General features: G+C 43.1%; 1 protein-coding gene across 1 annotated transcript in view; it reads left to right on the forward strand.

Moving 5' to 3' along the window:
- TTBK1 (tau tubulin kinase 1) overlaps positions 1-20846 on the forward strand; it is a 101381-nt gene that overhangs the window by 69485 nt on the left and 11050 nt on the right. The window contains exons 13-14 of the mRNA XM_067292652.1: positions 1615-2173; positions 9990-10244. Of these exons, the coding sequence (XP_067148753.1) occupies positions 1615-2173; positions 9990-10244 (814 nt within the window). The remainder of the gene's footprint in view (positions 1-1614; positions 2174-9989; positions 10245-20846) is intronic.

Raw genomic sequence — 20846 nt, forward strand, 5'->3', positions numbered from 1 at the left:
CTTGAGGATTGACAGTTGAGACCAAGCCCATCATTAAATCAGTGGCACTGAAAGGTCTATTCTGGGTGGAAGAGTCAGTACTCGTGGACTCAGTTTATGACCTTTGTGATGAGACACTCATCTCTCAGAGCAGCTAGATGTTTGATAATAAGGAGAGTTAGTGGGAAGGATTCCCATCCCATCCCTGAATGGGAAGGACTCCAAGGATGGAGGGGGAGACATTTGTCAAGGTGAAGGCAAAGAGATGGATCAGAGATAATTTAAGTAGTCACCGAGCTTTTGACTGGCCTGTCAGTGACCGAAGTCATTTAGGTGGGAGAGAAGAATGTATCTTCTTAGGATACATATTGGGATGCACATATTCTGGGAGCTAGCTGGCAGACTCTGATATGGTGGGTTTCATTATTCTATTATTTTTCATTAATAATAATATTCATTTTTCAGCATAAAGCATTGCTCTTGTTTGTATGCATAAAGTATGTGTTACATCTAAAAGGCAAACCCTGATTTTGAGGGTTATAGGAATATCTTATCTCAAATTCACAGCAAGGAAAAGAACAAGAAACCAAAAATAACAAAAATAGTAATGAAAATAATCTGTTTAAAGTAATGTGCACTGGGAAATGCAGGTGTTACAAGACACAGGGCAACTGGTCTACTGGTCACCCCCTTCACAGACTTTGTTCCTCTCTCTTCCTCTTCCCACTGAAAGTAAGGGCATGGACTGCAGTTGTAGGATTTAGTGGTGAAATGGACCCTCTAAAAGAGGTGGGGAAGATACAAGCCTTCTTCTGAGAGAAGATCTGACAGAAGGACAGTCACAAGGAGACACTATTTGGAAATGAAGGAGGATCGAAAAGAACTAGAGAGTGGATGAGCCCCTCTATTAATAAATTAGGGATTGAATAACACATCTTGGGTCTGGCTACGACCTTCTTTGCCACTGGCTTTTCTAGCTGAGAGGCTGTCTTGCCCATCAGGGCTTAGGGAGTGTTTGAAAGATATTTCCGCATGGCTCTGGAAGTTGTTGCTATTTAGACTGTGCACTTTGTGTCACTGAACATTACACTACCTTGATACTCTTTGTCAAAGGTTATTTGCCATATATCCTTCCTGCTCCCCAAATTCTCCTGGGATCACCTATGTCTGTTGAGCATTTCAGTGAAATTCCTGCTGCACAATGGAGATCAAATATTCTTGCTGTCTTCAAAGAACACATATTGCCACCATAGAGGCCTCAGTGGCCACCTTAGAGGTAGCACAGTAGAGCTGAAGATGCTATAGGAACCCAGTAAAGAAACTGATAAGTCAGGGAGTAGATTTAGGGTTTTTTCACAAAATGGTAGACCTTTCCAAAGGGGAAGAGTGTATTGGTGTTGTGGGGTGGAATTGGTCATTTACCCTGTCATTTACAAGAAAGAAAGATGCTGAAATTAAAGCATTTTAGGGGGAATGTCTTTAGGTAGGTTCTAAAGAAATGTTTTAATTTAAGCCTGTCTTTCTGAAGCATATCAGGAAATGAGTGAGAAGAACTATAGAGGTTTTCCCTCTTATGATCCCTATTTTTAACCACAAACCTGATGCATTTTTAATGGTGTCTTGTTCTGGCTATAGATCTCGAATGGATTTACCTGGCTCTCCATCACGGCTTGTATGTTCCTCCCAGCCAGCCCAGATGCTATCCATTGATACTGGCCAAGCTGACCGGCAGGCAAGTGGTAGGATGGATGTGTCTGCTTCGGTGGAACATGAAGCCCTCAGCAATGCTTTCCGCTCGGTACCACTGGCAGAGGAAGAGGACTTTGATAGCAAGGAGTGGGTTATCATTGATAAGGAGACAGAGCTGAAGGACTTTCACCCAGGTGCTGAGCCAAGCACCTCTGGAACCACAGATGAGGAACCTGAGGAACTAAGACCTATTGAAGAGGGTGAGGAGAGAAGGCGCTTAGGGGCAGATGTTGCAGTCAGGCCGAAGATACATGATGGGCGAAGTCGGGGTATGCAGCCTGTGACTGAGGAGGATAGTTCCCACAGACATGAAGGACCTTCTCAAACAGTATCTGACAGTAAACACGAACAGCAGACAGGAAGTCCAGCTCACTCCCCCCTGCACTCAGCACCAGCTATCCGACAAAGGAGACGAGAGTCTGAACCTACTGGTCCTCAGAGACAGGTAAGATCCTCAACAGAGTGTCCTTTGCTCTGATCTGTATCTCATTGCCTAGCGTAGCACGGTCATTATCTTGGGAAACCTCAGCTACGCTGGAGAAAGCTGTGATTTCCAGCATGGATGCTTTTGTGAAACCCTTTCTGCCAATGTTTGCAAATGTTGTGAACACCTCAGAGGTGCTCCCTATAACTAGTAATGTTATTCCCTACTAAGGACATACTGTTATCAAGATTTTTCAGCCATTTTGGCACAGGGACAGGAGGAGAGCATAGATCTGGTTGTGGATATCTTTAATCAGTTCTCTTATTGCTGTCCCACAGTGATTTGTTAGTAACTGCTTAGTTGTATGGAGATGTTGCTACCAAATCTTCTCCACCTAGTTTCTCAGCAAGCAACAGCAGTATATGGCAAGAGAGTGCCCTCTAATCTAATCACCTGTCAGCACTGGGCAGGCCTGGTGCAATGCAGAGCACAAAATAACTCTCTGAAATCAAACTTGCTTTGGAATACCTAATACAAAGCTCAGAGTAACCAGCGCACACACACACACCATTGACCTTACTTCAGGGACTGGCATTGTTGTTATCAGGTATTTACTCACGGAAATGTTCATTAGCTACTTCGATTTTCCAGGGAGTCATAGTGGGTTTTTTTGATTTTGGTTTTGCTAAGGGCTAAAATTTGTATGTTAGTGAAGATCTCCCATGCACGTGATCCATAAACTCAGCAAATAGAGTTGGGTCTTGGGTCACATGCATGTTAGGGACAGCATACAGTGATACTCACCTCCTGCAGGAACCTTTGCAGTCTGCTTGTTCCCCTCTGGAAGATGATAGCTCCATCTCCCCTTCATGAGCTTATTCTGCAGCAAAGCATTTGTTGGGCTGGGGAGAGGACACGGGCAGTAACAAAGCTGTATGGACCATAGTAAAAGAACATCCTCTCTCCATCCTTGCTTTGACTTTTCTCTCCTCTGGATCCCAGAGAGATACAAGAAAACAAGGACTGTTAGTTTCAGCAGCAAAGCATGAATGATACAAGAAACTACATAAAAAGAATCAAACCAAATCCTTGCCTGCCAGCAGGTGTTCCCTGCTAAGGTCTATGAGGCTGCAGCATCTGCAGGAAGGATAGAAGTTCTGACAACACAAAGTGAATTTGCTCTGTCTTGTCCTTATTAGGATGGTCAATGCAAGATGCACTGACCCTCTGTAAGAACGAGCAGAGACACTTCACTGATATATTTAGCATACCCAAAGAAGGCCGGAGGGGCCTTCTTGACCCTAACAAGTAATACAGTCATGTGGAGGGACTGGGAAAGTTGGATATGATGCAGTATGAAGGATGCTTATTCATAGTGATACTTAAAAAAAACCTCATCCTAGCAGGCAAAACAGTAAATTCATTTCCTGTCATTAAATAAAGATAATGGGTGATTGCTGCTAATGTATTAGACAGCCTCAGTTCTCCAGCAGACTGCCTATTTCTTTGCTCTTGTGTTCTGAAATACCCTCTAGTTATTCCTGTGCCTAGCTTTGTACTTAGTTGGGTCAACACTGGATTTGTCTGAGTGGCTAGGATTTGCTTGTGCTTCCTCTGAGTCTGGATCTTTCAGCTGTCTCTATATACACAGCTTTGAAATGACATTCATATTTTTCCATTTGCTGTCACAAAACCAACCACTGACTGTCAAAGGAAAAATAACTTGGTGCATAAGGGAAAGCAAAAACCTGTTCTCCTTCAGTACAGTAGAGATGAAGGGACAGTTTGTTAGGACCAGTATTTTGATGAGGGTAAAGAGCAGTTGTCCAAGGGCCTAATGAAAATATTGAAAGCCTCAGTGTCTACTGGCAGTGGCAAATGTTTCCTGCAGCCCAGGCTGGGCATCCTCTGGGTCTGTGTGAAACTGTGACTAGATAGTGTGTACATGAGTTAATCTTTCTCTTCTTTGAATCTGAACTGAGCTTTTAAGATAGGTAAAAATGCCACTAAATGCAGAACTACCGTGCCTAAGGCCATAGGCCTTCTTGTATGGATTTGGGATCGCATTCTTGTCTCCCTAAAATTGGTGGACGTGTTTTGGTGTCAATGGAATACTAACTCATAGCAAATGGGTAATCCCTGCTTTGATGCTTTCCTTTGTTTCCGCAGTATATGAGCCATTACTTGTTACTTGGAAAAAGACAGTGACCTCCGGATTATCACAGAATCCCAGAATGATTGAGGTTGGCAGGAACGTCAGGAAATCATCTAGTCCAACCCCCTTGCTCAAAGCGGGGTTAACTATAGCAGGTTGCTCAGTACGATGTCCAGTCGGATTTTGAATGTCCCCAGGGATGGAGACTCCTTTGTCTCTGGGCAGCCTGTTCCAGTGTTTGATCACCCTCATGGTAAAAAGGAATTTTTTTGTGTCTAAATGGAATTTCCTGTGTTTCAGTTTGTGTCCATTGCCTCTTATCCTTTCACTGGGCACCACTGAGAGGAGTCTGGCTCCATCATCTTCTTTATTCTCTCCCGTCAGGTATTTATACACATTAATGAAATCCCCGCTGAGCCTTCTCAGGGCTAACCAGTCTCAGCGCTCTCATCCTCTCCTCATGTCAGACACAACAATCCCTTAATCATCCCTGTGGCTCTTCACTGGACTCGCTCCAGGATATCCATGTTTTTCTTGTACTGGGTAGCCCAGAACTGGACACAGTACTCCAGGTATGGTCTCACCAGTGCTGAATAGAGGGGAAGGATCACCTCCCTCAACCTGCATCTTAATACAGCCCAGGATGCTCTTGCCCTTCTTTGCTGCAATGCACATTGATGGCTCATGTTCAACTTGTTGTCCACCATGACCCCCAGGTCCTTCTCTGCCAAACTGCTTTTCAGCTGGTCAGTCCCCAGCCTGTACTGGTGCACAGGGTTGTTCCTCCCCGGGGCAGGACTTTGCACTTTTGTTGGACTTCATGAGTCCTGTCGGCCCATTTCTCCAGCCTGTCCAGGCCCCTCTGAATGGCAGCACAGCCCTCTGGTGTATCAATCACTCCTTCCAGTTTTGTATCATCTGCAGACTTGCTGAGGGTGCGCTCTGTCCCGTCATCTACATCAATAATGAAGATGTTAAACAGTACTGGCCTCAATATTGACTTCTGGGGGACACCACTAGTGACTGGTCTCCAGCTGGACTTCATGCCACTGACCATAACCCTCTGAGCCCAGCTGTTCAGCCAGTTTTCAGTTCACCTCACTGTCCGCTTATCTAGTCCTTACTTCTTCAGTTTGTCTATGAGAATGCTATGGAAGACAGAGTTAAAAGCCTTACTAAAGTCAAGATAAATAACATCAACATGAGTTTTTACAGTTTGTATAGCTTTCCTCTCATCCACTGAGCCAGTCATCTCATTGTCAAAGACTATCAGATTGGTCAGGCATGATTTCCTCTTCATAAATCCATGCTGACTGCTCCCTGTCACCTTCTCGTCATTAATGTATTTGGAAATGGCTTTCAGGAGGATTTGCTTCACACCCTTTCCAGGGATTGAGGGGAGGTTGACAGACCTGTAGTTCCCCAGATTATCCTCATTTAGAGGTCAGCTGTTTGTTCAGATGTTTGAATTTGTTGGGTTCAGACGGAATACAGAAGGATGCTGTAGTGTGGGTGTGACGGAAGGTGGTGTCCTGGTGAAATTGTGTGGGTGCTGCTGTAGGGTAAGTGAAGTATAGAGGAGGTTTATGTAGAGCTTTGAATGGCCTGGGGAAATTTCTATCTGAAATATTTTCACGCGTTAGCTGTCTTCCAGTTTCAGCTGACAACAAGGCAACTGCAGTGGAACGTAGATCTCATGGGAAGCCCTGGTACAGAAGACAAACAGGACTGTCATGAAACTATGATGTCCAGTACAAGCCCTTCCATCTGTGCACTGCTCAGCGAAGGCAGCGTGCTGAGCACTTTGACCAGTATGTTTCTGATCACTGATCAGTACTGCTGGGGCCTGACCTGCTCCCACCCTAGGCAGAGAGGGTTACAGCTGGCTCAAGCTGTTGGGATGCTCACTGGCTCAACATGCAGCAAGACTGTTTAACAGAGCTCTTAGAGTTTACTTTAATGTTCGTATGTATTTTGCTAATGTAGTAACCAATCTCTGCTTGTGTTTATGCAGTAACGTGCAGATAAAGCTATATAAATAGTTAAAAATAAGTAAAAAAAATCTTGAACCAGCACTTCTGTTTACATATTAATTCTGATGTAGGATTCCTGTTACTATTGAAAAGCATTTATATCCACACCTAGCAATAAGATTCAAACATTTATCAAGTTCTCAAATATGCTGAGTAAATTTATCAACACTTGACAGTGATGGCAACTTAATTCTAGCTTCTGTGTTGTAAAGAAACACAAATGCTCATGCATTTATGAATTTCAGCCACTACTTCCTACTGTAGGTCTGTGCACATGGGTATTTCTTGGCTCTGATTCTCCCTTCCTGCTAGTGCAATTGGCATTGTGCAAAACTTTAAAAAAAACTTGCCTGCCTAAAACTTGACTACTTAAACAGCATTCCATCTAAAAAATCACAAAAAAGTGAGGCAACACTGGGAGATCTTATTAACTCTTCCTTACCTATCCCTGAATATATTCTGCAGAGTGCAGAGAGCGTTTTGTTTACATAGTGTCTTGCAATCCCGTCTCCCAGAATCTAGAACAGAAAGGACTCAGTGTGGAGGGGCACAAGTATATCTCCTCACCAACTTAGATGTGTAGTTTGAATTACTTTTAAAAAATCCCCCTTGGTGCTATATTAGGCCTCTTTTTTCAGGGAACAACCGCTTCAGTGGCCCCAGTATGCCACTGCCTTCCTCCATTGATTTGAGCTGGTGATGATGGGTCCTCAGACCAGGGCAAAGAGACACAGAAAGAGTGTCTCACAACAAGGACAGGGCTCTAACTTTCGGGGTGATCCGTAATGCCTTTTTGATTTATGCGGCATAGAGCTCTGGGATTGCCCCTGGGTCTGTTACCTGAAGGAATTTTGTTTGATTTGCACTGAAAGCTGAGAAGGACTTCTCTTGATGATATTTTGGGTCCTGTGGCCCCAGACCCTGGAGCAGTGATGAGTGAAATGCTTGGCACTCCCAGAGTACTCCCAAAGCAGAGAGCAGGAGGAGAAGGCAAAAACTACCACTTTACTGGCTTTGAGATCGAAAGAGAAAAATGGGCTGAAGCAATCAAGCAATGGATAGAAGCAGAAGATGGTAGGCCAGCAGATTTACAACCCTGGGCAGAACAGGTCAGTTGGGGTAAGAAGGCAGGAGGGGAAATGAGATACAAAAAGGTGCTAGGTGTCTTGTTTCCTTTCCCTTCTACGACATCTTCTGTGAGCTAATCCAAAGCGACCTGAGGGACCATTTCTCAGTGGTGAGAAATGGGCATTTGCAGAAAAGGAGATACACTCGCATTGCCCCTCACTCGAGTTTAATTCCCATTGAACTGCGCTTCTTACCTGTTGTAGATGAGGCAATTCTTTGACATACACCTCCTCCTGCTTCCCTCCCAATGAGAAGAGCTTGCCAGCTGATGGTGAAGGATGTATGTAGAGTTGGCCTTCTGTCCTTATGCTCTTTTGATTTTGGGTTTGTATTCATTCATGTATTAAGAATATAGGATCAGCAAAAGAATGACTCTATAGGAGAAATAAAGCTCATGTATGCATATTAAATGCACAGGACACAACAGTCAAAACCTTAAGCTCAAAAGTAATTCTTAATTACATTTAATATATTCTTTAAAACATATTGAGCCCTATCAACATCACATTTTTCTGGGATTTCACATGAGAGGTGTCATACTGTTCCTGTCCGAACAGAGCAGGATAGATCTGAAGGAGGGCAGTGCAGGCTTGTAGCTGCCAACGACAGAGGGATTAAAAGGGGGCAGCACCTCCAGCTTTGACTGTGTAATTTAAGCATTAGAATATCAGTTAATGAATGCGGCATGCGTGTATATTCGACTTAAGTCTCAAGGCAGCATTACCTGAATGTGCTTGCTGGTGGAGCATTGCCCCTTTATGGCGTGGTTAAGGTTTATGGTGTGGTTAAGGTCCTTGGCCCCATGCTGTACAAGAGGTCCATCTGAATAGCTGGAATGATCCTTTTCGGTCTGAGAAGCCTTTACCATGTTGGGATGCTGTATGCATTGGAAATCATAATTACAATATGCTGCAACCCAAACATAAAGTAAAATCTAATAATATGAAAGTCATTATACTTAGTTGTGCAGCTTACAAATAATACACCCAGGACCACATTTCTACACCATGTACACAAAGAAGAGACGCTTGCCTTTATGAGAAATTACAGTTTTTCTCTAGAATTTGTCTCTCTCAGATACTCCGAGTCACAGTGTTACATGATTATTATCTGCAAATCTGTTCTATGCAGTGAGATGCAGTACATTTAGAACTATGTGAATATTTGCTTTTCACATTTAATCCCCTTTGCAAGCTAAGTAGTTCTTGGACACTTAGGAAGATAAGGTACCTGCCTCAAAATGCTGCAAAGATACTGAAGGTGGTAGACAAGTGATGAGGCTGGATAAAGCTCAGCTCTTCTCATAGGATTTGTTTACAAGGGTGATCTTTCTAGTAAGCTAAGCAGAGCAGTATTGGCTTAAGAAAATATAATATTGCCCTTTCACATTTCCCAATTACATCTTGTAATCTGACAGAGACTTCCTAAAAAGAAATGCATCACAAGGAAGGGGATGGATTTGAGAGGAAAAAATGTAATTCCAGAAAAAATGATCTCTTTTGGAGTTGGAGGTTTGTTCATCCTTGTGAAAGCACTCTTTTCATAGCACAGGTAGAAAGCTGTAGAAGGGCGTTGAAGGGCTTAGCATTTTCAGGGTAAAGAATCTGAAATCATTACTGTACTGCCTCTCTCTTTCATTCACTGTGTAGAGGGAAGTTAGGCACTGAGATCTCATCACGATACAAACTCAAACATTGACCTCTGTGAGTATGCTTTCCCTTCCCTGGCCATGCCAGGATCACAGAAGTAGAAAGGGGATCTAAGAATTTATCTTCTCCTCGTGTCCTCCTGTGGCTCTGTGCTTTGAATTTATCACTGAAAGGATAATTACACACCTCCTGCTTTTCCAGGTGTTGCCTATCCTCCACTTCCCCAAAACTGGAAGCATTAACACTCCCCCTGCAGGTACTGAATGTAGAAGTGTATTGGGAAGTCAACATTGTAAGCATGAGAACAGGAAAGTCCACTAACAGCCCCAAAAGTTACTTTTGCAAACCCCTGGAGCAACTTTTAGTAAGATTCATGAAAGAGCCCCTGAGAATCCCTCCATATTAAATAAACACGGTTATTTTAGCAACAGGTTTTTCATGTGTTCTTGTACACGTGGTTTCAGAGTATGTTCCGAGTTTGACTGTTATCTGTATGAAAGAGGTATGAATAGCCTAATGACATGTCAAGATAAGTGATGCCAGAGGAGCAGAGAGGTGAGGCATGTGGCCTGAAGAGACGTTTCCCAGTAGCCAGAGGAGGGGACTGATGTGAAGGAGTCTGATGCTCCTGGTGGCGTTCACATTCTCATGTGGCTGGGGAAAGCAAGGCAGACCCACTGTAATTGCAGACTCCGGTGGTGTCCGTAGGATCTTTGGGAATATATAGAGCCAGAACAGTAAGTAAGCCCAGCATAGAGCAAAAGCATTTTCCATCCGCCAGCGAAGATGTCTGCAGCATGCGCATCGCAAACCAGGGGCGAGTCAAGTCTTTGCCTGACACCTTTTCCTCCACTCTTCTTGGTCTTTTTCAGTTGGAGGAGGACAGGCCTTCTCAGCACTCCCTCCCGAGGTACAGCCCCCTGAGAAGACTGGCGTCCTCCGTTTTCTCCTCCTCAACCCTGGAGACAGAACACTACCCTCACGTTGGTGGTACTTTCATACAGCGCAGCCGTTCAGCGGAGAGCAGCCCCGTGCGCATGCCCCACCGCAGGCACATGCCCCTCACGGCAGGAAACCACAGACTCATGCCTTCCGTCCTGCGCATTTCCAGGTCCCAGCTCCAGCAGGTGTGGGCCCGCTTCACACACAAAACATAGTCCGTTCAGGGAAGCAGCAGCCTCCATAATGCAATAATAGATCCCACCTGCCCACAATGTGTTACCACTTAATGCAATATTGAATCCCAGACAACACTGGCCTAAGGTACTGTAACTTCCAAAGCCCCTGCAACCAGACCCCACCGAGACTGAAAACATCTGCCTTTCTAAACCTCCCAGCAACCTGGGCGAGGGGCTGCAGCATGACTGAAGACGAGAATGCACGTGGTGAACCTGTAACATATTAAAAAGGTGGAGAGCAGGGCTCGTCTCGGAGTCTCACTTCTGTATCCTGCAGCATTGGGGTAGGGAGCGCAGGGCTGCCTCACTGAATGCTTGCAAGCAAGCCCCAAATGCTGTCAGTTTGTGACTGGAGTGGAGAGGCCGTGGCGGTTTCAGCAAGCATTACCTTCCCCATGCAAATCGGTTCAAGCTTCTTTGTTGGTACCTTACCCTGGGCCAAATCCATAGGCCATTTTACTCCATCTAGATACAGGCAGACTCACACTGGAAGCTCACCTGAGGCAGGACCTCAGGATTTGTCCCTCTTGTGGAGTTACATTCATGCATCTCTTTGTTGCTTTGGCTCTGAAAACCCCCATGCTTTTGTTGCAGTTTTGTTTCCATGCAGTGACCACATTTTTCCATCTCTGGCTTTACCTCTACTATGTGACAGTGAACCAGGTTGTCTGTTTGCCACGCTTAAGCTGCTCCCAATCTACCTGCTGTCCCCCAGAGGCTCAGACTGTCAAGAGTTTGGATAGCAAGAATTTTCTTACTGATCCAGCTGTATATTATGCTATTTCTAAATTCCAGAAATTTTATGCACCTCCAACTTTTCAGTGGCAAAACAGCCCTACTTCTTGGCCTTGCTTGGAAATGCCTGTGATAACTGATCTCACTTGAGAAATAAACTGGCAATTATACTGAGCCCAGAATAACTGTTCTTAGCAGACAGACAAAAGAAGAAAGGAACTTTCAGGAATTTTAAATATTATTCTGTTATTTCTCTAGAACCTCTGAAGGCTGTCAAAGCCTTATGTTGTCCCAGGATAACCAGTTTGGCCCAGAAAAGGATCTTGGTTTATACTGGAGCAACACCAGCTTTCTTTTTTTGTACTAATTAGATCATCCCCGCTGTGGGACTTTGGCCTCAGCGCTTTGTATACAGAGCCCCTGGAGCCCTTCTCTGAAACTGCCTTGAATCTCAGAGGCAAAGGGAGATCGAATTTAATTTAAATTGTCATAAGTATCCTTATTTCCCAGATTTGAAGGGATATATTGCCCTTCTCAGTATGGTTGCTGTGTAAAGCACCAGACTATACGGAGACCTTCTGTATTTAAGTGGATGTAGTAGCTGTCTTCTGTTGAACTGAGCCATTGGTCTGGTCTTCTGGGAGAAGAGGCAGTATGGGTGCTAAGTTTAAAGAAGGGAGTCCTGGTGCTTAGGGCTTTAGGAGAGTGTGAGTCAAAGGGAAAATACTCTGCAGAAAGTAGGATACAGACAGCAAAACAGATGGAAAGCTCAGACAGCTGTGAGAGCAACATAAGACAGGGTTGGGTGTTGAGAGAAAGCTAATGAGTTGCAATGCAGCGGTAGTATTGAGTAGGTAGGATATTTCCAGCAGAGTTACGATGAATGCTTCCCTCTAGCTACTGATTTCTGGAGGTGTAGCTATCCTGTCCGAAACCTCTCTTAACATCAGATTCACACTTCTATAAGCAAGTCTAGAAGGGCAGTCCCAGGCAGGGTGAGATGGTGCTTTCTGGAGCTCATAGGACCTGGCCCAGTCACTTAGCATCTCACAGGACACGCTCAGGCAGGCCAGGTGCCGCACAGCACCCTCGTGCCTGCAGGGATGGAGACAGCTGAGGCAACACACCTCACCTGCGAATGACGGGGTAGTCACAGCCAGCCTCTTCCCACGGTCACTCTTGTGACATTAATTCCTTCTGATTTGTTCCATGAATGTGAGCGGACACATTGTGGAAATGAACAGGACATTTTTTTCCATGTTCAGTAGAGTTGAGTTGACTACAATGGCAGGTCCTGGAGAAAAGGGAGTTTAGGGAAGCAGCAGATTTAAAATCAGTGGCGCTTACTAATTTTCAGCTTGTAGTCTCCAAAACACTGATGTTCGCTTTGTAAGGTCAATTTTGGGAAGGAAATTTTGTAGAAATAGAAGAAATTTTAGTTTTGCCAGAGAGAAAAGGAAATAAACCGGATAACTGGGTATTTATAAACTTTAACCTGCCAGTTTCAGGCAAAAACAATGAATAGCTGACAAGTAGCTCTGTCCAAAAAACCTAAAGGGAAGTAATCTCTCTAATGCTACTCATCATGGTTATATATAAAACTTTTCCTGCCAAATAAACTTGATACTGTTCTTCTGACAAGATCAAAAGTCTGACTGACAAAGATAGTTGACTTACACAGACTTCAGTAAGGCTTTTGTCTCATTACAATTATTAATAAATTGAAAACCAGCTAACCAGACAAAACATGTTTAGATATTGGTATCTCTTACAAATGGGGATGTTTCTCATTAGGGCTCCTTATTTCCTGACCTTAGCTCAGTGCTAGTCCATGTCTTTTGTGGTTATCAAGAAGAAAAAAAAAAAAAAGATTTTTTGCTGTATCAGCAGGAAAATCAGTACGTGAACAGAGGGGAGATCTTTTGTACTGGTTAGACCAATACTAGAGACTGTATGGAAAATTTTTGAAAAGATTTTCATAACCTGAAAAGGGAAAAGAAATACGAGTTTCTGTAAAACCTGCCTTGTGGAATGAGCTTGAAGAAGTGCAGACTGTCATTAAAGACAAAACTACAAAGTGATATGATCACTGTTTAGAAGTACTGGCCTGCAGAGAACAGGAAGGCTTTTTAATCCGGCAGGCAAAGGTATGGGTCTAGTTGCTAGAAGATAAAATAGCAGATAAATTAGCAAAATTCAAACTAGAAATAAGATGCTCATTTTAAAGACATAGGTAGGTGATGAATCACTGAAATACCTTAGTAAAAGATGCACTGAATACTTCCCTGTTTAGATTCTCTAAGATGGGATGTGTATTTCTAAAGCAAAGCTATTAAAACATCAAATTTGGGCGCTCTGCTAGAATCACTGGACAAATTGCTCTGGCCTGGGTTTTTTTGGAAGTTTTATTTCATAAACAGAATGCTCTGTATGGCTTCTAAAAATTAATTCTGAGCAAAATAATTAGTGCTAATGAATGGAATCCTGTTGTTACATTAGTATGAAAAGGGTTTTAAAAATAGTCAATTTGCAGATTTTTTTTACCATCTTCATCTAATGCTGTAATAATTACTGTGGAATCCACATATTACTGAGTAACAGTTGGAAAATTAAAGAAATGTGAAAATAGCTCTCTTTTTATACTTATGGAAGTGTAATAAATTAATACTAAAAACAGTTACAGTGCAAGTCTAAAAACCCTCTTCAGATTGCATTTATATGACATTTATTTATTGTATTACTTTTATAATGATTTCAATTATAAATGTAAAAACATCCAAAAATCAGTTGTCAAAAAAATTATCTAGAAAGCGCAAAGCAAGTGTCATGCAGCCATTTTCCACTGAAGGCTCCAGGTTTGTGGTCAAGTGAAGGAGACAGATGTGCTGACACTCCCAAAGGCACCCTCCTGTCCCCACCTCACCCCATCCCTCCCCTTCTGCCCCTTCCCGCATGTCAGCACTGGTGTTCGCATGCCCACCCGGATCTCTGTGGGGAGCAGGGACGTTGTTTGCAGCTGGATTCATTCCTTGCTTTGGTCCACTGTCCATTCGCACGAGCGATAGCAGGGGCAAGCCAGGGGCAGCAGGAAAAGCAACAGTTGGAGGGCAGCCTACACTAAAAGTGATCACGGGGCTACAGGCTGAAAAGTTAGTTGCCCCCATTGTAATTCCTTTTACATTTGCTAAGGTCCCTTAAATTCCTCAACTGGAGTAAGTCAGTGAAGTCAATCAGTTCAGTGAAAGGAAATTTCCTTTCAGCATCAAACTCTTATGCAAATTGCATTCATTAGGAGACTCCAAGAACAGGGTTTGCTTCCTGAAAGGGATGTTCTTTTTGGTTTCACTTCCAAATGTGCATAGCACTTGTTCTCCATCAGAATCCAAAATGAGGACTGAAATAAGCATTTGTCACTCCTTTACAATACAAAGTGCATTAGCATCAGAAGGACAGATAGTGGTTGCTAGGACCTCACGCTCTATTGCTGTGAGCAAGTGCACGTCGATTTTATGTACATGCAAAAGCTGCCTTTTTGCATCTTGGTCCCTGTCTGACTCCTTTCATTTTCTTTCTATGCAGAGCAGGAGATGTTTCCAAACTGCTCCTGGCAGAGCAAAAGGGAAAGTGTTTTGTGTCCTGCAGCTCAAACCCTAGACGTACCAGGCAGAGCAGAGACGAGGCTACGGAGCAGTGTGTTTAGGAATTTTATATTTGGTGGCACTTATATGACAAGGAATTAAAGAAATGCCAGTGGTTGGGTTTAAAATGGAAAGAATATAACCCTTCTCTTGTAATACTGCAGGACCCCTTTTGCCAGTAGAGCTGTGTTAGTCATGGGCATGAAAAGCTTTGATTCTTGACTGGCCAGCCACAGTCCTTAGCGTAAATGTAGTTAGGTCAGCACAAATTCACTTTCAGTGTAAAAGGTTTTGGTGGGAGGGGGGTTAACTGAAAATAGACTATACTGTCATAAAAGTTCAATTTTGCTGATAACGGTGCATCTGCATTAGGAGAATTCTGTCGGTATAACCATGCTGGCAAAGTCCCTGGTGTGAACCCAACTTTGTCCACCATTGCCATGCTTTTTTGCCAGTGTTGAGGGGCAGGTAAGTGGAAGAGTTACATTGCATCACCTCTTTCACTGTTTAAAGACCCTTTAGTTAAAGTGATGGTAGCCTGTAAAATAGAAATGTCCTGTAAGAGAGCCATAGGGGTGATACAATCCCATACATACACTCTCTCTTCATCATGAAAAGTATCTCTTGCTCTTTCACTCCTTCCTTTGTAGTGGGTCTGAACCTGGACATTATGATGGCCCAGGCTGCTGCAAGATTGTTGTTCCAAAAGGGACAAACTGATCCAAAAGTTGTATTCCTTGGGCTAAGTGTCCTCATGGAAGCCTACAGACTTCCAGCCTGGGCTGCTGCTTCCTTTCAGCATGAAAGATGTTGACTCCAAGGGAAGACTTTTCCTTTAGCTGCTGATGTTCATGCAGTGATTCTTCAAGGGTCGCCAAGGCTAGAGGCAGATCAGCCCATGTCTCCAAATCCTGTGTCCGAACAACTTTTGGGGAGAATTTGGGAAGCTGCTCTAGGTGCCTTTCATTTACTAGGTATGAATCTGAATGCAAGGACAGCAGTCAGCTGCAGCTCCAAGATGTTGCTGGGCTTCACATACAATGCACACATGCTCACAGGCAGCACCTCCTTATCTTTGCCTCATTGCTGGAGAACTGACCCTCCAGCTCTCGTAGATTCAGTTGCCTTTTTCTTCCCCCTTGCCCAACCCATCTCTTCCCCAAATGACAAACCTTTCTTCTTTCCCCTCCCTGGTTTCCAGTGTTCATCCCACTCCACACATTCACTTTTGGCATTCATGGTATCCTATACTTCACCTTATTTGCTTCTCTGGGGTCCCTGCCTTTGCTGTTCCCAAGTGTATGCCAGATTTGTCTCCTGCACCAATTTCCTCCTCATTGCATATCTCATGTTGCACCACACATTCCTTGTAGCACTTTGGTCAGCCTCTCGCATTCCCTCTGTCTGATTTCCTTGGAGGAGACAGTGAAAAAAATGGCGCACATCTTGACTTGGAGCAGTCTGAGTTCTACATGTAAACTATGTGAGGAATAGTGATCATGTTGATTGAAGGCAGTTTGATTTCAAAGATGATAATGGAAGATATCCTCCACTTCCAGGGCAGGAGTTTCATGAGTTTTGAAACCTGGAATCCTTGGGACTTAGCAAACTCCCTAAAGTTCTTCAACTGCATGGTTTCTGGGCTGGAAAAAATGGCTGTCCCCATTCCCCAACCTGGGAGTGGGGAGGAGGATCCAAATAAAAATAGAAATAAATAGGGTATTTCAAGTGGCCAAAACAGGAGGATAACTTAAGTGCAACAGAGGTGACACTTGGTTCATTAATTCTAAACTTTTACTGACTAGGGTTTCCTCTTGTGACCCATCTTATATGGAGATACCACCAAGTAATGGGTATTTTACCTAAGGATTGATATGCCTCAGTTTGGCACATGTAACAACAGTTTTTCCCTTACCTAGAGTGTGCCACTGGCATTAAGCCATCAAAGCATCTTGTTTTAAACAAGTTCCACATTTCTTCCATTATCCAGATATTCCCCTTTTGGCAGCTAGCTCCAAGAGGTTGCTCTCCTGTAGCTTCTGCAGCAGTCAAAAACTGAGTCTTATATGAGAGGGCTTTTAAGAACCTGTCAACCTTTTTTTTTTCCTTTTTGAGGTGAAAAAATATCAAATTTAGATGTAATTTTTGCACATAGAACTTCTGGAAAGAGGTATATTGTTTCAAATTGATTGGTGATAACAAGTAATGCATGCCTCAGCAGCTTTCTTATCCCCTTCCCGAGGAAGGTTGAGTGCACAGAGGTTGAGTGACTCTTCAATAGTTGGATGGTATTTCCTTTCCAAAGATGACTCTAAAGCCAGTTAATACACACCTCCTTTTCTAAGTGCTCTACTTCATGACCACTTAGAGATGAGAAACAAAAATGCTGTTTGGCAGATTGCTCTGCTCTGTGCTTCAAACATTTCTTCCAAAGAGTTCACTGCAGAGTGTTTAACTACCTCATTTGTCATTTGCTTTCATAACATCAGGTTTTGGTAACATCTTTATCACTGATTCCACTGCCTGAAAGTGTACAGCCTCTTCTGAGAATTTTGATCATTTGTTTTGTAGTGGAAACCTTCTACAGTCAGATAAGAAACTAGAAAAGACTCATCATTTTAGCCTTCCCAGGGTTAATTCAGAAAGGATACTAATAGTCATAGTACTCATACCTTTCTATAGCCTCTTAACCCAAAAGATCCCCAGGTGCTGTATTTTTCCTATGAGACACTTCTGCTGTTTGCCACGCAGGGACCTCGGGAGGAGGAGAGCAGCACATAAATCCTCTTCAGAACATGTTAGGATGAAGCCAGACATGAGAATTTGATTTCACAGGGAGAAATTCAGGAGACAGAACATTGTTTCTTGAACTGGAAGTTGTCAGGATAGTGGGACCTATATTCCGAATATAACAAACATTACTGAGGCGTTTCTTTGACCCCAAATAACCAGGAACTCCACTTTGTCTCTCCTCTAAAAATGCACTATTTGAATTTGGTGCTGTGATCCTGTGTAAATAAATGAATGAAAGAAAACATAATCATTTCTAGTTTAGTCCTCTGTTATCAAATAGCTTAACAACAGGATATACTGTCAGACTAAAGATCAGAAACTAGTGCTGAAAAAAGTGTTCTGTCCTTTTCCTGTTTTCTAATGTGCTTCCTTCTCTTGCCTCCATCAATTAATGTTCAATGATATGTGTATTTGGAATTTAAGTGCTTGGTAGTGGTACAAGGTTAATCTTGAAAACAGAGGGAGATTTTCTACTGCTTATGTGGCGGGATTGCTGAGGGATATCCAGAATGTTTGTCGTGTGTGTCTAGCATCTCTTCCTTTCGACTAGGTGAAGGTCTCCATGGTATCCAATCACGCTAGCATTATAGCCGCATAGTACTGTGTTGACAACCTGATTTATTTTTATTATAGGTAAACCGATGGGTTAAATGAATGACACCTTTTATTTATGGTTGACAGGGGAGATTTCTTCACGCCAACCTCAGAACTTTCCCTTGAACTGAGATTGTTTTGAGATTCTCCCACACAGAGTAAGAAAAGGTCCTACTATCCCACAGTATTCAAAAGAGAACCTTTTCTCTTTGTTTTTTCTTCTCTGCCTTTGATGGCAAATGGGTAAGGACTGTGTGGAGGTAGCTGTCATATATTTGTCTAGCTCTGCTTTGCAGTAACAGATGGCTTCAAGAGGCTGGCTGAAGAAAATAAAATTGCATTTCCTGAAAAGCGTGAATAATTTGCAAATCTCTAAACTCCTATTGGTGTTTCTAGTGAATAAATTGCCCTAGATATTTCTCAACTTGAGAACAAGGGGTGTCTTTCTTCCTGGTCTGGTTACCCTGTAGTTGCCTTCCCTCCCCAGAGTGACTGAAGGAGATGACAGTTACTGTAGGGGCTGCCCAAAGAGAGCCAAGTGTGCTTCTTGCCCCCATGGTGTTGGGATGCTTTTTGCTGGAGTTTCTGTTTCTGGTTGTATGAATGTCCTGTATATGCTCCTGATCCACACGTGGCGTATGAATGGCCACACATGGTCATGCCTTACAGAAGCATTTCTGTGCTAGCAGTGGTAATGGGCCGCTCTGCAGACATCCATGTGTTCAAAGAGCTGTTGCAAAGAAAGAACCTCATGGTGTCCTGTTTGGATGGCACAGCTGGCCTCTTTTGCATGTCAGAGATTTGAGCAAATGATTTCAGCAACCTGTCCCATCCCACTTTTCTTAATACAGTGTCTTGTAGCATACAAATCCCTCTATTTGCCATCAGCTGGTGGCAGAATATTCTGGTCATAGGAACGGTGCTGCCACTTGGGACATAATTTATTAGTATGCAAACATATATTTTGGGTAATGTCAAGATATTAAATAAAATGTGTAGAGGCTGATCATTGCTGTACTATCTTCCTTTTTGTTGCATTTTTGTAACATGTGCTTTCTGTCTGGGTCACTGTAACACAGATCTGCATTTGCAGTTCCACAGGACAGCACAAAGATTAATTTATGGGAGATGTTTCTAAATATTATTTGATGTATTGCAACTCCTTTGTATTACACATACCATTGAGGAAATAATATTACAATGAATGTACATTTTGAACAAGCTGCTAACCATGTAACCTGGGGATTGAAAGCAATCCCCATTTTACATTCACTTGCATGTCTTTTAGTGTTTAAAAAGAAAATGGCTTTATGTTTGGAGGTTTTATTTTTTCATACACAAAGTGTTTCAGGTTGGTTACCTCATCTAGTGCACTTGCCTCATACGAATCCCCAGGGCTTCCTCCAACGACCCCATAATCAGTTTAATTATGAGTGCAGTTAGCTGATCTGGCAACATGAAACACAGTAATGGCAAATCTCTTCTGAACTATGAGTCAAATAAGGAGGATTTCTCTGAGACTCTTGCCCCTTCAGCTTGGTCCTTCCTAAGAAAAGCCAGATCAGGTTCCTATTCAGCGCTGCTGACGTACGGTTATTTTTATGACTAAGGAAGATGTTTAGCTTTCAGAATTTTCCTTCTTTCTTGCTGCTATTAAGTTGCCTTTACAATTAGGGACTAGAACAATCTTTGGATTATCGTTTCCTTCCACTTTGCTTGCCATTTCCTGAGTCTTTTATGAGTGATAAAAATGAGGTGGTCCACCTGTCTCCTCAAACAAGTAGCTCTGTGTTGACACTTGTTGAAGAGACTGGTAGGTGCAGATTTGGGAAGTTAAATGGCAGGTGCAGCACCTTTACAGCGCTATCGCTTCCATCCAAGATGCTAGGAAAACTGGCACAAGCCTAACAACATATGAAGAGCACAAATAGAGAGGAACAGAGCACTTATCCAGCAGAGGACTGGACTGTCATGTTCACCTAGGAGAAAAAAAAGAGAAAGCTTCTGAAGCATTTGATGGTAAGATGCTGGAAAGAAGAACGTCTCTCTGACATTTATGGTGCTGATTCCTGGAACATGAAGATCCTGAAAGCAAGCCTGGCAGCTCTAAGACCCCTGCTACTTTTACCTCATCTGATGCTAGTTTGAAGAAAAGGCTGCTTCAGAAACTCAGATTCTAGTTTTTCCAGTCACTACTGTAAATCCTGCCAGATCTCCCAGTCCCAAACAAGCTTAGTCTGTGTTGGCAGAGGATAATGTCACTTCCAGGATATGCTAAGGTCCTGATAGTATCCAAATCAAAGCTGTTATTGAGAAGACTGGACTACAGCTCTTGCAGTCTGTTTGCCATCTGCATCTCTCAGGACTAAGGCCTCTTCCCATTCCTAATGGAGTGATTAAAGTCATATTGGGAACTTGATTTCTGCTTCTTGGACTTTCCAGCTCCCATGAAGAATCTCAGGGACCAGCATATCCTTCCTTTGCATTACCTTGTGTCACCTGTTACACTTCCGTTGCTGCCAAGCAGGAGAAAGTCCAAATCATGTTTAACCATCGCTATTCAATTAGAAAGTGAACGTGGGTTTCTGTAGTCATTTCTATTGAGAGGAGACCAAAGTGTAGGTAACCTGTTTTACTTTGCGGTTTGTCTGAGAAATGTCATCTGCTGGGACTTGAGTTTGCTTGAAGCAGTGGATCTCAGGAAGGTCCCCTTCGTGCAGGTCTCCAGCATTAGGAGGCACAGCAGAAGGACTTCCTTGAGTCGCCTGGAAGTCCTCATCATTTGCTAGGA

This window comes from Apteryx mantelli, chromosome 3, assembly GCF_036417845.1.
Source record: "Apteryx mantelli isolate bAptMan1 chromosome 3, bAptMan1.hap1, whole genome shotgun sequence".
Classification (NCBI taxonomy): domain Eukaryota; kingdom Metazoa; phylum Chordata; class Aves; order Apterygiformes; family Apterygidae; genus Apteryx; species Apteryx mantelli.